Below are 15,650 nucleotides of genomic sequence, written 5' to 3'. Positions count from 1 at the left end.
ATCTTTAAAACAAGAGCAAACATATTTGTTGAAATTCACCTAAACAATCAGAATTTAGCACTGAAACAATATATCGCTTCGTTACCTTGTTTTGCTAACTGCTGACAAAGGTCCTCCTATCAACTTGACATAAGATTTGGGAAACCAGCCAACCTAAGCACAAGAATATGACAACGCAGATGTTTTATGCAGTTGTTGTTCAGTTTCTAAGAGGAAAGTTGTTGCAAGGCACAGAAAACACCACATCATAAGTCTTCCAGAGATACACAGTCAGCCCATAAAGATGGACCATCACATAAAAAGTGTGGACATCATCAAACTCCAAATTTAACAGAAATAAAGCCATTTGTGCTGTACTAAAGCTTCTCACATTCGAAAAAGGATCAATTACTAAAGGCTAACCTAAATGACCTAAAATTTTTGTCAATGACTAATTTTTCATTTTCCTCAATTCTGAGATTTTGTGTTAATTTTAGAAAGGTGATTTTTGATTTCAGATCCTACTGCAAAAATGTAATTTTCAGAACCAAAAGTACTATTTTATGACATTTATTTGCCGAACAAAATGCACTTTTCTGATTGAAATTTTAGATAATTTAAACTATGTCTATATTCAATGTGGATATGAAGACTGTAAATGAACTGCCTACCCTTCCATCCAGCTGACCTGACCACCACATATCTTGCTGTTCCTTCACAGATATCACATCACCTCTGTTAAATGTTAGATGATTTTCCTTCTTCGCTTTCCACGGGTATAATGCTTGTGCTAATAAACCCTCTGGTGCAGCCTCACTCTGGAAAATATGAAACATTGTGAATTCAATCTGGTTGGAGGAAGCCTTTCAAATTACAAATACAACAGTCCAGTAGCCTGTAACTTAACCATGCACCACTACAAGATGTCGAATACTTACATAAGGTGACACTGAATGGCTTGTACTTTTTCTTTAAACTTTGCAGAAAATCCTCTTTTCAATATGTACATTTAGTTTCATATTTCATACTGAGCAAATAAAGAAGTCAAAAGCAACCTCCACAGAGTTCACATTTATATCTGTACTGACACTGTCATGGCTTCTGTAACCATCCTGCTGTCTGCTACCCATGCTGGTGTAATGACCTAATTAAAATGAGCTTCTTTCCAATGGCGCTGGAAGTTTCTGAGCATTAAATCAATGATCTGATAACATTCTCTATACTGAAAGCAGAAAAGGCCAACTTTTTAAATGGCCAGAATATATATGGGCAGGTATGAATGCAGGGGTTACCTGTCCATCTTTGACACAGCTGATTGTGGATGTGTTCAGCCTAAGGCAAAACATCACTTCTGGTGCATTATGCCCCTTGGCTTTACAGGAAAGCTATATCAAATAAATTCACACCCAACTATATGTACAGAAACTACTCCACTGTCATCAGATTTTATTGTGGAATGCCGTGTTGCTTATCTTTGCTTTGTGTAGAGAAAATGTCCATATTTCCTGTGATATTGACTGACCTGCTCTGGAGTGGGTGACATGGAGGGTGGTTTGGCCTGTACAGCTGTAAATGAAGAGTCAGCAGATGTTGACAGCGAGCCTGTGGACTGGGAACTCGCCCGGTCTAGCTCACCACTTGTCCTATCACTGCAGAAACAGCAAAGCACACAATCCTGTGGTTCACTTTGTGATCTTTAAGAAGGTAAATTTGCATACAATTTCAGGCCACAGAACTTATATTCAATGTATGAACTATATCCTCTTGTTTCATTCACTCCTGATACCTATACAAACTTCTTACAGCTTACCAGATATTTAACAACAATGAATGCTGAACAAAGGATGAACAGGTACATTCACAAATCTGACACAGGATAATGGAGCCAATGCAGGAAGGTCTAAAAGATAAAAAAGTATATTGGCTCTTTTCCAAGATGTTTGGGTAGTTTTTACACTCTTGGTTGATAGTCTGGGTTTTTACCTGGTATCTGCAGAGGTGTTTGAGTACACCTCAACATAGGCTTGCGGAAACCAGCCAAATTTGCCATCCTTCTCTCCCCCCATCCAGCCAGGCTCAGCCCCAGTCTGGTCGGATCCCACCTGCAAGAACAACTTACTTACTAAAAACACTCCAGGATCACATTTCATTTTTTAATTCATTGGCAAGGACATCTCACAAAAGAGGTAAGATTTATAGTTGTTGGAAATGAGAACCTGACTGAAATATCAGAACCTCACTCGATACCAGGCAAACTTCACAAAATATAGTTAATCTGGCAAGTACTGGATTTGAACACCTAATGGAGGAAACTGATTTCATCCAAACCTGAACAGCATTTATTTCAAATATACACAAAATCAAAAATTCAAAACTTTGCACTGTGCTTGATCTATGGAAAATCAAAAATCAGTTACCAAAATAATATCCCCAGGTGCTAAAGAGATTTCATCAGCATTGCGAGCCTCAAACTGGTAAAGTGCCTTGTACTTTGTCTTATCTCCACTGACACTTGTTGCCTTTTGTAGAGGAGCTAAAACAGAAAGAAACATCAATGATGTAATGAAAACTGAACATTCATGTCACAACAAGCACAGGATGCAGTTCATTCACAGCACTATTTTAGTCGTATCACCTAAAATCACCACCCATGCTGATATAACGAGTATTAATTTGATTATTTAATCATTTTGTGTTACTTATCTAAACACCTTCACAGGCAGAGTGCAATTTATCATGCTGGTGTGGAGAAAGAAACCAAGGTCAATCCCAGCTTCTTGTACCTGCACTACTTTATCCACTGACCTTTAGATGGACTGGCTTCTGACCCAAAGGCATTTGCCCACTTGTCCTCAGCTTTCTGTGTAGTGGAGGAACTGTTTCCAAACGCTGAAGCCCAGGCATCATTAGAAACACCAGAGACGGGCTTACTGGCGGCCTTGCTGAACGCATCATCAAACCAATCAGACTTATCTGTAGACTTACTGTTATCTTTTTCTGGGGTAAAAAAAAAAAATTTAAAATGTTTAAAATGATTGTGATGTCTTGATTTGTAGATTAAAGTTGATTCTACTGTTCAACTGATGTTATTGACCATACAAAAGAAAGCTTATTTATTTATTCGAATGATGTTTTATGCTGTACTCAAGAATATTTCATTTATACGTTGGCAGACGGAATTATGGTGGGAGGACACTACATAGTTGAGGGTAGATTTCTGTTCTTACTGAATTGCACAAAATCAGGAGGTTTCTCTTGTCCTTTCCGGCACATAAAAAGAGAGCTAAAAAACTACTAGTCTCTGCATAAATAATAGGCTCTCAAGCCATGGAAGAGAAAGGATTTACCACTTCTATGATTATCATTAACATCCACACAATGTATACATATGACTGGTTCTGACTGGTTCATTCATACTGAACACAATGATTCTAATTTCTGAACAAAATCAGGCCAGGAAGATAATTTACGTAAATGCAATCATGCTTGTACACATTCTACATGTAGTCAAAGGCAAATAAAAACTTACTAAGACTAGGTTTTTGACTTGTTTCTTTCATTTTGGCTTTCTCTTTCTCCTGAGATTGTCGGGTTTGTGCTTCAAGAATCTGTTTACGTTTCGTCTCTTGTTGTTTGACCTGTAGTTGCTTCATATCAGTGTCAATGTTTGTTATTCTTTCTCCCACCTCCTATAAGACAAACAACAGTATTCATCATTTACAATGTTTACAAGTGGACCATTAATCATTCATTACTTAATAAAGTGTAAGATCAGCGGAGATAAAATGTCTGTTTAAAGGAAAGACCTAAAAAAATCAAAGTATTCATCATTAAGTAGACCACTTAAAGCTATGCATAAATATACTTTCACTTATTTTTTTGAATTTTTGTGAAAAGAGTCAGAGGTGTTTAAACATTTTAATTCTAAGGTGAGCTCAGGTTAGAACAACTCTTTTTATGCATGAGTAAAACATTACTGAAATAATGTTCCCAAAAATTCCTTCTTTTACGTGAACATCAGCAAAAATGGTGATGTGGCGTCACAGTTCCTAGATACCATCAGTATGGCACATAAAGCCCATCACAGTATTCAAATATTTGAACGCCTTTCAACACTCTAAAAAAAAATTCTGAAAAATCAAATGAAAGTATTTTTATGCATTGTTTTCAGTTGTCTGTACAATGAACCTTACTTCATGTTTTAGCTTTCTTTCACTTTAATATTACCACAATCAGGCCGGGAAACAAACATGGACAGCGTTTTCCTGATAATGGTACACTCACCTTTAACTGGCTATTACTCTCATCTATTTCCTCAAGCTTTTTGGCTGTTGTCTTCTCTATCTGCTCTAATTCCTTCTTTAGTTTCTGTATTGTGGTCTTCTTGTGGTCAATACTGTGTTGGACTGTTCTGTGTGTGTCAGCTGCAAATATGTAAATGTCACAAATGACTGTAAGGAACCAGCAAGTTCTGTGTTGAAACAATAGGTACATCCTATGTGCTCCCTGGTAGAGTCTATCACTAGTGAAGCCTGTTGCCTGTGTTTGTGTATAATCTTAGCTCGTTCAACTTGATTCACAAGGACTTTCCACTGTGTCCACTGAATGTGCCTCAGCTGGCAGTAAGTTCAACAACAAACACCAATTCATCACCACTTAGTGCCTACCTCCAACTCATCTCCATGAAAAAGCCACAGTGGTCCATAGTGCCGATGTACCATGGATGTTTTATGCCATGTAGTACCTTCTATGACAGATGTATACTTTATTGTGCATCTATTTGATCAAGATGCCACAAACTGGAGGTGTGCCCTAAGTCATACGATTACGTGATGTAATACGAGGCATCGGACAAGAAATAGTGTGGCATATTCCACCTAAAGTAAGTCAAGCATCACCTAAACTATATCTCATCTGGGTGCATTGGAATGGCAACTTACCCAGGGGGTTACTCTGTATAGTGGTCTGCACCTGAATGTTTGTACGCTCTTTTGATTGTTGCAACAGCAGATATTTCTGGCTGAGTTCCTAAAAATACATACAGATCATCAGCATAAATTAATGCTTTCACATCTTCAGTAAAACAGAGATGACAAAATAACAAATCGACTTTCAAAATAACATACATTTACCAGCAACATTTTGTCGGATTTGAAGTCTGATACAGCACCACTGGGAAGTGTCATTCTTTTAATGTTTCTATCAAATGATGTTTGGGCAATGAGCTGTTCTATCAGAATATACCATAGTTGTTGATGTTGTTCCTGTTGTTGAAGGTATTGTATTTGTTATTTTGGAATATGCATGTGTTGCCACACACCATTCATTCTTTCTTGCATTCTTATTAGCTGTCAAACAGAAACACCTTATGCAGAGTTCTTTATGCTAACTTACCTGTAGCTTAACCTGGAACTTCTCAATGTCTGCCAGCTTCAGGTCACGAGACTGTCTCATCCTCTCTATGGTTGAGGTTATCTCTGACACCCCGTTCCTCACCTGAGTTACCTTTGTGCCTATCTCGGTCTTTTTACCATCCTATTAAATGGAAGGTAAATGGGCAGGTAACTTCAAACATTTCTCACTTGATCATTCTAGCTGTTTATATATATCTGAACATAAATGGACACTACATGCACAAATTATCTGCAGTACTATGATTTTTCAGATAAAACTGAAAAAGCAGGGTTGGTCAATTTTAAAACAAAAACCTGAATTTTATCAGTGCAATGGAATGTTTGCCTGAACAAAGACAACGTTAACATGTGAAATATCAAAAACTCAATTTCCCAAAGCCTGAAAGCAATCATATTGTGCATCATAATTCATAAATATATTTATTTATTTATTTGATTGGTGTTTTACGCCGTACTCAAGAATATTTCACTTATACGACGGCGGCCAGCATTATGGTGGGTGGAAACCGAGCAGGACCCGGGGGAAACCCATGACCATCCGCAGGTTGCCGACAGACCTTCCCACGTACGGCCGGAGAGGAAGCCAGCATGAGCTGGACTTGAACTCACAGCGACCGCATTGGTGAGAGGCTCCTGGGTCATTACGCTGCGCTAGCGCGCTAACCGACTGAGCCACGGAGGCCCCTCATAAATATAAATTCCGTAAATATTTATTAAAAAAACTAAAGTTTCAACTCTTTAATATTTTTAAACTTGTTTATAAGAAACCACAGTTCAAAGCTTTCTGCAATGAGTGGAGATTACGGATAGAACTGGTGGGGAGGATTCCAATAAATGCATTAATCATGTCCTACTATTCACGAAGCTGTGTGGTGTTGTGAAGCATTCCTAAAAGACAAGGGGGACGACTCACATATACAAAATACATTGTTTGTTAGTAAATATACGTAGTCCAGTTTTAGAGATCACTCACCAGAGCTTCAAGCTCACATTTAATGTTAGCATTTTGTGATTTGATGGTTTCCAGTTCCTGATATTCACGAACTTTTTCAGCCATCAATTGTTCCTTTCTCTGTCGTTCCCATTCCATTTGTCGCTGACGTTCCAATTCACGACGGGCAGCCTGCAAATAAAAGGAAACAGGAGTTGAGTGCCAAACTAATTATTGGTTAACACTGTACACAGATATAACAATCTGATAAATCTGCTTATTTCATTGGTAAATATATCTGCCAAAGTTACAGAATTTGTCAAAACATACATGGAATGATTAAAACAGATGGACAAACCTCTCTCTGTTCCATCATTTTCTGCCTCTGTTCTTCTCGTTCCCTTTCAATGGCTCTCTGTTTTTCCATCTGTTTTTCTAATTCGAGTTGCTTCTTCCTCTCCCTTTCCAATCTGAAATGAAAGCATAAAGAGTTGCAAAACTACACCATAATTCACATTTGCTGACGCAAACATTTTAAAACAAATTTTCTCGCAATTTAGAGTTTCTTTCAACAGTTTAACTAGTACCTGTGCAAATATAACTTTATAGCTAAAAAGAAAATGAATGACTTCGCTTTGCAATATGAAGCAAAGCCATGCTGATCTAAACTATATCTTGCTGATGCCTGAGTAAATGTAAATTTTTGTGGGTAGGAATGTTGAAAGTTTTCCAACAGCTCTCTCAATTCTCACATACTCTTGAGTATGGCGTAATAAATAAATAAATAAATAAGTAAATCACCACAGCTGTAAACCAATGTACGGTCTCACCTCTGTCGTTCTCTTTTCTCTGCCTCTTGTCTTTCCTTCTCCAGGCGAGCTTCTTCTTCTCGTCTCAGCTGGTCTTGAAGCTCACGACGACGACGATCTAACTCAGCCTGACCTTTGGCAAAGTTCTCTTTTCTCTTGTCTTCAAATGTCGCTGTTAACACAAAAGAATCTTATCAATGCACAGCTGTGAGACTAATACAGATAAAACAAGTGTTCTACAAGGCTTGCACTTCAGTACATGTCTCTAATGCATTGACATCTGTCAGTAAATCAAACGAGTTCTTAAATCAAAGGAAAGCTAAAAAATAAATTAAGACAATTAAATTGTGCATAAAAATACTTTCATTTACCTGTTTAGATTAAAGAATTAAATGCATTCAATTATTTTAACTCTATGAAAGAATTTTTTTCTGCTTTGAACATTGCTTTTAATGTAGGAATAGCTCAACTAAATCACAGGGAGATATTTATTTAAATAATATTCTCAAAAGATCTGCTTGTAGGTCATTATAAAATAAAAAAGTGATATGACACAAGCCGTATGGCCCATAAAGCCAATCTTAGAATTTAAACACTTAAATGGATTTAAATCTCTTTCACTTTGATTCTGGAAAATGGACCAAAGTAATCTGAATTTTAAATTTAACGTGTAATTTCTCCTAATAAAGCCGATGTTTAGCAATTGATGACATTCAAGATACACACTTTGGGAGCTATATTTCAAGGAACATGATTTACATGCATTTCACACTGACAAATGGATTGTCAAACAGCTTATAAGAGAGATTCTGAGCTTATCACACCTGGAGATATTTCTGGTTCTGGCTGAGCTTCCCCATTGGCAGGTTGGACAGGCATAGGAGGAGGCATCCCATAGTTCCTAACAGATCCCCGAACGAGTCCTTCTGGGCAGGTGGTGCAGCAACTGTCAGTGTAAACAAAGTACATAGAACACAGATGTACAGCTACATGATTCAAAGAAATTAGACTCAAATCTATACATAATATATTCAGGTACGAGTCCTGATTCCCCAAGGAACTACTTAGACAGGACTTGATAAAAAAAAGATGATTGAACTGGGATAAAAATGATTTACTAACATATCATGAGGATTAAATTGCTCAATCGAATTGTTTTCAATACTACTTCACTAGTTCAAAGCTGCAGAAAACTATAACATTGTGCCCTATACCTGACTTAATGATGAGGAGATAATTGTGAAGTAACAAAGGGAAGAATTAATGACATCAGATATATTGAACGTCTTGATAGAGGCGAGAATGAGTTTTACGAGTTCCCCCACAGCATTGGTGAGAGGCTCCTCGGTTGAGCTAAAAGACTTCTTCATCTTGCCAATATCCATTATTTATCCAAGCATCAGAACACTGACACAAGTTTTTGTGTTTCAAAAGAAATGTGAATTCAACACTCGTACATTTGTATCTGCTACAGATCTGACATACCTGGCATACTCTGTACATGTATCTGCTGCTGACTGTGGGCTGGCTGAAAGCCCATGACCGGCCCACTGAAGCTACCGGTGCGAGACTTGACACTGGCGGGCATCAGCTCTGGGGGGAGTTTGGAGGGCAGGGGGCGACCAGCCTTAGCCTGCTCAGTCAGGTGCATGGATATACAGAACTCATCACATGTCAGCTTCCCATCATTGTCAATGTCTGAAAGTGTCCTGTTTGGGAATACGTAAACACTATGTTTTATAATAACAAACAGTACTGTGACACGGTAAATGTACCTGGCGACAAAAACAGGATCAAAAGAAGTAAACAATATTAAAAACAAAGATTATTACTCTTTAAATCATATCAAGTATCTGTTGTTTGATTTATTTATTATTCTGCTTGTTTAATGCAAAAGTATGTTTAGCTATCTTGAAAACATTCTATCAAATTTTGAAGAAAAAAAAAGTTATCATTACTGGCCTCAGTATTGGACAGTTCAAGAACATCTAAACAAAAACCTACCAAATCTGAGCCAGGATGGGCTGGGGTAGTCCAGACTGCATCAGTATTGCTCTAGCCTCAACTCCTGAAAAGTGGAGTAAAATGTTTTAGCCAGCAGTTTGCCACTGTCCAAGTAAGCCTAAAATGTCTGCATGTGACCAGGCACAATTCAATGTGCAGGGGGCTTAAAAATAATGTAAAAATCTTACATCAACTCACTGCAATTATGAGAACATTATTTCAATTACTGAATTTAGTTTGAAATATTCTTCCTTCATATAAAGTGTTGAAACAATACTGTTTGCCTTTTGTTCTTTGATAGTGATGTCAGTCTCTTCCACTGTATTGATTCTGACAACGCAGAATGGCTCACCTGTCAAAAATCCTCTCTTGTTTCTGTCATGCATGTTGAACATCTGTGTAAACCTCAGTTTGTTTTGGTGCAACATGGACCAATCTCCAGCAGGTCTGTAAAAGTATATTTATTTCCATTTATTGAAGTTCAACATGGTACAAAAGAACTTTTCTCTTCGCTAACTGGACCAATAAACCTTTTGCCGTAAAGTTCCAGATTAACCAGTGAGATCCACTATACAGCCCATAATTAATCATTCTTCAACAAGGAGGTATAACCTTTAATCTTTAATCCCTTTAATAGGGTCTTTGAGTTACATCAAAAACTGATTGTAGTGTAACATTTACAATGTTACAATGTACCAGTTTCTCCTGTAACATTGAACTTTATCACATCATCATGATGAACTTGGAAATGAATGTTTGACATGAATAAAATGGCGTCAGAAGCCTGCTGCCAGAAAACCAATGGTATTTCAATCTTAAAATACTTGAAATTCATTGATAAAAAGTGGTACTATGAACAACAGATTTCTATATTTACAATAGCTATAAACTGAATCAATGACTGTGGAACAATGCTGTACCTTGCACCAGCACCAAATGAGTCTGTTCTTGGTTTTGCTGGGCCAAATCCAGTGCTAGGAGCTGCACCAAACCCTCCTGGCATGGCTGCAAATGGAACATAAGTCAGACCCCACTTATAAATAGCACGAGAACTCAAGTCAAAACCCATGATGACTCAGGTATAACAAGAATACAGGTATTGATATTGTGTAAATCTTTATTCAGCCATGCATCAAATAATAAATATAATTATTTATTAGATTTACACAGGCAGATAATTCAGCCATAAAAAAATGCAATAATCATTGCCAAATTCAACCTGATTAGAACAGCCATACAGACCTGTAACAAATTCAAAGAACAGTACTATGGTTTGATTACAATACGATCACAATAATGCAGAATGAAAAGAAAAAAAGCCACACGCAACGCTTGACACAATATAATATCAGTGATGACATGTGCAAGAATGTATGTTTCAAAGAATGATATCAATATGATATTTAATGAAAAATCTGGTAAATGAAGTACATCTGAAGCATGATGAATGCATACTCAAGCAGAGGCATAAAGCAATTTTGTGAACAGCTTAGTAACCTTAGACAACTGTACTATTTACAACCTTCATAATGAAATGCAAAAAGGATCATACTGCATGTATTATACTTCTAAAAACACAATTAAATCTGACAACCTTGTTGTCAGATGATGTTGAATACAAAAGCTATTTTCAAACTTCACAAAATGATCTCAATGTGTACACTGCACCATGCATTTATGACAGAAGCCAAAAGTGTCAAAGATTTGCAGCTTATACAGTAGCATGTTGTGATATCGGTGAATACTCACTCGAATAGCCTGTCTGGGGCAGACCATTGTGCATTCCAGGCTGCATACCCATTACACCTGGCCCCATCCCCATAGCCACAGGGGGCATCCCTAATGTAACAACACAGATCATACAACACCAATATACAAGACATCAAAAATATACAAACACATAATACACTCATGCCTTCTCTCTGAAATGAAGAATTACGAGTGAAAAACAACACCAAAGAACTGAAATGCACTAACAAAAACAAATTGCACTAACAAAAATAAAGGTAACACACAAAAAAACAAAATACAGAAAAAAAAAATAAAAACCAACAGTCAGTATACATGTATATTATTACAAAAAAAATTTGGCTGGAACCTTAAATTTATTTATTTCTTTATTTATCTGATTTGGATTTTTACGATGGCAGCAGGCATTATGATGGGACGAAACCAGGCAGAGCCCAGGGAAACCCTTGACTATTCGCAGGCTACTGGCAGACATACCCACATACATGTAGGAGCAGAGAGGAAGCCAGCATGAGCTGGATGTGAGCTCATGGGGATCATATTGGTGAGAGGTTCCTGAATCATGCTGTGCTAGTACACTAGCCACTAGACCAAAAAGAGGCTCCCTGGAACCTTCAAAGATCTTGGTTTTATAAAATGCATTTCATAAGTTTCAAAATAAAATGCAGCTTTCAGGTTTGTGGTTTGCAGCCAAAAATAGCCCTTAAATATACAAAAAAGCTGAAGAAACTGAATGGTAGACATAGTTTTCTATAATATTCTGAGGCAAGGGGAAGGACGAGGAATGAACAGTAACAGAACAGATACATGGATATCCAAAACTTACCCATGCCATGGGACATTCCTATACCTGGCCCCATGGCCATTCCCATACCCATTCCCCCCATGGGTGCTGCCATGGGGGCAGGTGCTCCAAAAGATCCTATCACAGGGCTTGGGTCAGCTTTCAGGGATGCAGGCAATGTCTTGGGAAGCTCATAGCCTTGCAGTTTCTTTTTGATTAAGTGCATGGCAATGGAGAACTCTTTCTTGTCCATTTTCCCATCGTTGTTGATATCTGCCAGATTCCTACAATTAGAACATGTGATACAAAACCTGCAATTATTGGAAGTACAATATTATCCCCAAAAGTTCTACTTTAGTAAAGTAAAAAAGACATGTAAGGCATGTGAAGGAAAAAGATTTCAAAGAGGAATTTGAAGTTACATTTCTTCATCAGGCAGGTGTAATTCATCCTTTTTCATCTACCCTGTATTCGTATGTACCAAGAATATCAGTGTTACACTTAAACATGCAGAGTTTACTTGAAATCACAAAGCTTGTCATTAGACATACCATATCTGACCCAGAACAGCAGTGGCAAGCCCAGACTGCATGAAGAATCCTTTCGCTTGTTCCCCTGAAGGTAAAGAATGCATAAACAAGTTTAAAATGACACCTCTCTTTAACATATCATGCTTAGCATTAACACACTTGAAAGTCAAATGTCCCATCAACAAATTCCACTGAAATCTGTACAAGTATCCCATTTATAATATATCATGTTACCAATTCATATTATTTAATAGAACAAAGACAAAAACAATAGTGTTCCTTCTTCAAATTGGAGATTATTTGTACAGAGCGAGCTGTTACATTTTTCAAATAAGAAGTCAACATAGTGGTAAAAAACTATGTTGTATCCTTACCACTGATAAATCCATTAACAGGCTTCAGTGTAAAGAACTGTGCATCATGCTTGACTCGCTCATCACCTGTCACCCTCCAATCAGCTGTAAATACATAACAAACAATATACAATACAAAATTACAATAGCACTTTCATGTTGCTCATACTGCTCTTTGTAAACATCTTTCTCCAGCCAAACAACAACAAACAATCTGCAAAATGTAGATCACCCAAAAAAATAATCAATAATTGTGTTCTACAGAAGTAGTGAACATCTGACTGACAAGATCACTGCAGTATAAAAATATAATACAACACAACAAAATTAAATATGAGAAAAATGTGAGATATCAGCCACTCTGAATACCTGTCTCACAAACTCATTTGTTTACCTAAAATTAAGGTTGGCTGTGATTTTCCAGCAATAACTAAAAAGTGAAAAAGTTAAAGTTTTAGTTTAGTTTTACTTCAATCATACCCATACAGGATCACAACAAAATCCATTATAAAGATGATTGCTCACAGTTCAAACATTCAGCAGTTACATGCAATCAAATTAAAATTAAGGTAGTGTTAACATATATCAACACTGTTTATATAATTCAAGACTGGCAAGCACAATTAACATTTGACAAGATGAACATCTACCTTGTGACCCTCCAGCCATCTTGAAGTCTGTCCTCAGAAAGCCAACTTCAATGTCAAATTCTGCGTATGTTCAAAGAAACAGCACCAACAGCATTTTAAGAGTGGTTTTACTCATAAAACAGATCTACAATTTAGCAGGAAGCAGAACTAAACAACAGACAAATTGCTGACTGCAACAATACTGATCACATCAGTGACTAATGTTTTACTAACAGATGGTAGATGCGAGTGTTCATATGGAGTTACTGAAAGTTTGGGTAGGCCCAGTTCAAGCATCAAACATATATACATAAAACCACTTATAGTTTCATGGAATATTTTTTGCAAATTATTCTTCTGCTGTTCCAAACTTGTCCAAAGTTGTGCGAAAATTTAGTTGATCAATTTTTCAGACACTAATCACCCCTTTGTACTATAGTTTGTATAATACAGAAATAGAAATTATACATGAATTTACTCTAGTCACAACAGATAGTAATGAACACTAACCAGACAATAATTCAAACAATTTCATCACTTTTCACTTTTGAAAGATTATGTAGTAACACCTTCTCTTCCATGGACTCCTTCCAGAGATATTCAATACAAATACATTTTACCTGATGTGCCATGATGGTGTAATGAAAGACGAGGAAAGGCATAGAGAAATGTACAGCCTTTGGAGATATTTTTACCTGAACTATAACAGAACTACTTGCAGTGAAATGTTATATTGGTTTTACGGCACAACGAACCATATTTTGTTTCATTTATGTCAATGGAAAAATTTGATGTGTGATTCTGACAGGTGTAGTCAGCAGTGTGTGTAAGAGAAAGTGTCTAGCTCACAGTAGCTCTCATCTTGTTACTACAAAAACATCAAATTATGGTATGAATATTATGTGTTGAGAGATCAAATTAGAGTATGAGCAGATGAGAGCTCCTATTGTAGAGTGTGGTTAAAATGACAGTACAGACATTATGTTGACCATTCACTACATAAATTCATACAGATTAGTGAAGAATTACAATAGGGATATAAGCCTTGTTCATCGGCCTTTTCTTTTAGTAGGAATGGCTGAATTAGCAAGTCTCATACCACTACGGTCGAGTCCTCCATAATCGGAGGGAGTTTATAATGAGATCTGCTCCATATTTCCCCAATCTGTGGCATTTGCAGGCCATGTTTGTAACTTTAAAGTACCCTGCGTTGTAGTCACAAGCCACACTTGGGCATGGAATACTCTCGAAATTAGCTGTAAAAGTATAGCGACTGTCTCCAGTGCTTATACATACACGGAAGTCTCAATGCCTGCAGCGAATGTACTACCGTGACATCACAAGGTCAATGGTGGCTCGATCATAGTAGAGTAGATTTTCTGGCATTTGGTCACCAAATTCCACCATTTTTCTTCCGTTTTCAACTTTTTAGGCAATCAGAATTGATTCAGGGGACATATTCAACACAAATGCAAAGAAGTTTGGAAAGTCCAGTGCTGGGTTCTACTTCAAGAGAAATTGGATCTTTTACATTGAGCTGACATTCTGTCAAACCAGAGTTCAAACAACAGGTTCACCTGTGTAACCCGTAAAGCTACAAATCGACAAAGCAAAGCGACAAATGTCACGAAAAAGCCATACTGGGTCTAAATTTCAGACGACCATGTAACTACTAATAATCATTAACTGAATGCAATTCTCAATGGTCATGGCATTACAGCTAAGACATGTTTAAACTGCTTTTTTGCATATCTTACACGTAACTACGCAGTGAGTGGTGTACAAACTATTTAAAGGAAATAACCAGCTGCAACAACAGAAATCAACTTATTATCCCCAGATCAGCAGCACACTGTCTGTTTAAAGGGACACAGCTGTGCCAATCTGTCAAAATAAACTGGTATTAACCAGCACCCATTTTTCGTCACCAACAATTTTTCATCCAGCTTGTGCGGTGACGTTTTCTTTTACAGCACACGCCTACATTGCATTGTAAAAGTCACTAGGCCAAAAAACTTTCTAAATAATTACTTTGCTTACATGTGCACATGAATATCTACACACTGGCATACTCACTGATGAAATCACATCATTATCAAATTATGCTGCAGCGCAAGTGCACTGCATCTTCAGTCAGGTCAGAGCGACTGGCGCGTCGTCGACGCCTCGGCTTGCTTCTCGAAGAGATCTACTACCAAGAATATACAAATAATACAGGAATTCTCCTCACAAGACAATCACTGTACATCCGTGCCTCCCCCTTTCCACTCAGACGTAAACATCGAAGGATAAAATACGCATTTTAGACCAAACCTTGGAAAACAAAAAATAATTATTTTCGCCGACATTAATTTTTGATAGGGGGCGTGATTGACCGGAAGTCGTAGTCTGCATTCTACTTCGTACTTATTTAATCTACTGGGTACGCTTTTCACGGGAGAATATTAAATTCAATACGCATCAGTTAT

At 37.3% G+C, this 15,650-nt stretch overlaps 1 protein-coding gene across 5 annotated transcripts in view; it reads right to left on the bottom strand.

Annotated features, from left to right (window-relative positions):
* LOC135482245 (intersectin-1-like) overlaps positions 1-15,522 on the bottom strand; it is a 42,603-nt gene extending 27,081 nt beyond the window's left edge. For 4 of the 5 annotated variants that reach the window (XM_064762123.1, XM_064762125.1, XM_064762126.1 and 1 more), the window contains exons 1-15: positions 8,619-8,744; positions 7,958-8,079; positions 7,155-7,305; positions 6,683-6,794; positions 6,367-6,516; positions 5,374-5,514; positions 4,920-5,007; positions 4,264-4,403; positions 3,509-3,668; positions 2,785-2,976; positions 2,397-2,512; positions 1,963-2,081; positions 1,502-1,628; positions 651-797; positions 86-153 (exon numbers count right to left, since the gene is read on the bottom strand). In XM_064762123.1, the coding sequence (XP_064618193.1) occupies positions 86-153; positions 651-797; positions 1,502-1,628; positions 1,963-2,081; positions 2,397-2,512; positions 2,785-2,976; positions 3,509-3,668; positions 4,264-4,403; positions 4,920-5,007; positions 5,374-5,514; positions 6,367-6,516; positions 6,683-6,794; positions 7,155-7,305; positions 7,958-8,024 (1,778 nt within the window). In that variant the 5' untranslated portion in view covers positions 8,025-8,079; positions 8,619-8,744. Of the gene's footprint in view, positions 1-85; positions 154-650; positions 798-1,501; positions 1,629-1,962; positions 2,082-2,396; positions 2,513-2,784; positions 2,977-3,508; positions 3,669-4,263; positions 4,404-4,919; positions 5,008-5,373; positions 5,515-6,366; positions 6,517-6,682; positions 6,795-7,154; positions 7,306-7,957; positions 8,080-8,618; positions 8,843-9,137; positions 9,202-9,489; positions 9,585-10,057; positions 10,143-10,886; positions 10,977-11,712; positions 11,955-12,221; positions 12,286-12,574; positions 12,659-13,203; positions 13,264-15,258 lie in introns of those variants that run through there. The other variant, XM_064762128.1, reaches the window with a different exon arrangement.
* Positions 15,523-15,650: the final 128 nt, after the last annotated feature.

Source organism: Liolophura sinensis, chromosome 1, assembly GCF_032854445.1.
Source record: "Liolophura sinensis isolate JHLJ2023 chromosome 1, CUHK_Ljap_v2, whole genome shotgun sequence".
In the NCBI taxonomy this organism is placed as follows: Eukaryota; Metazoa; Mollusca; class Polyplacophora; order Chitonida; family Chitonidae; genus Liolophura; species Liolophura sinensis.
This window is presented reverse-complemented; position numbering and strand designations above follow the sequence as displayed.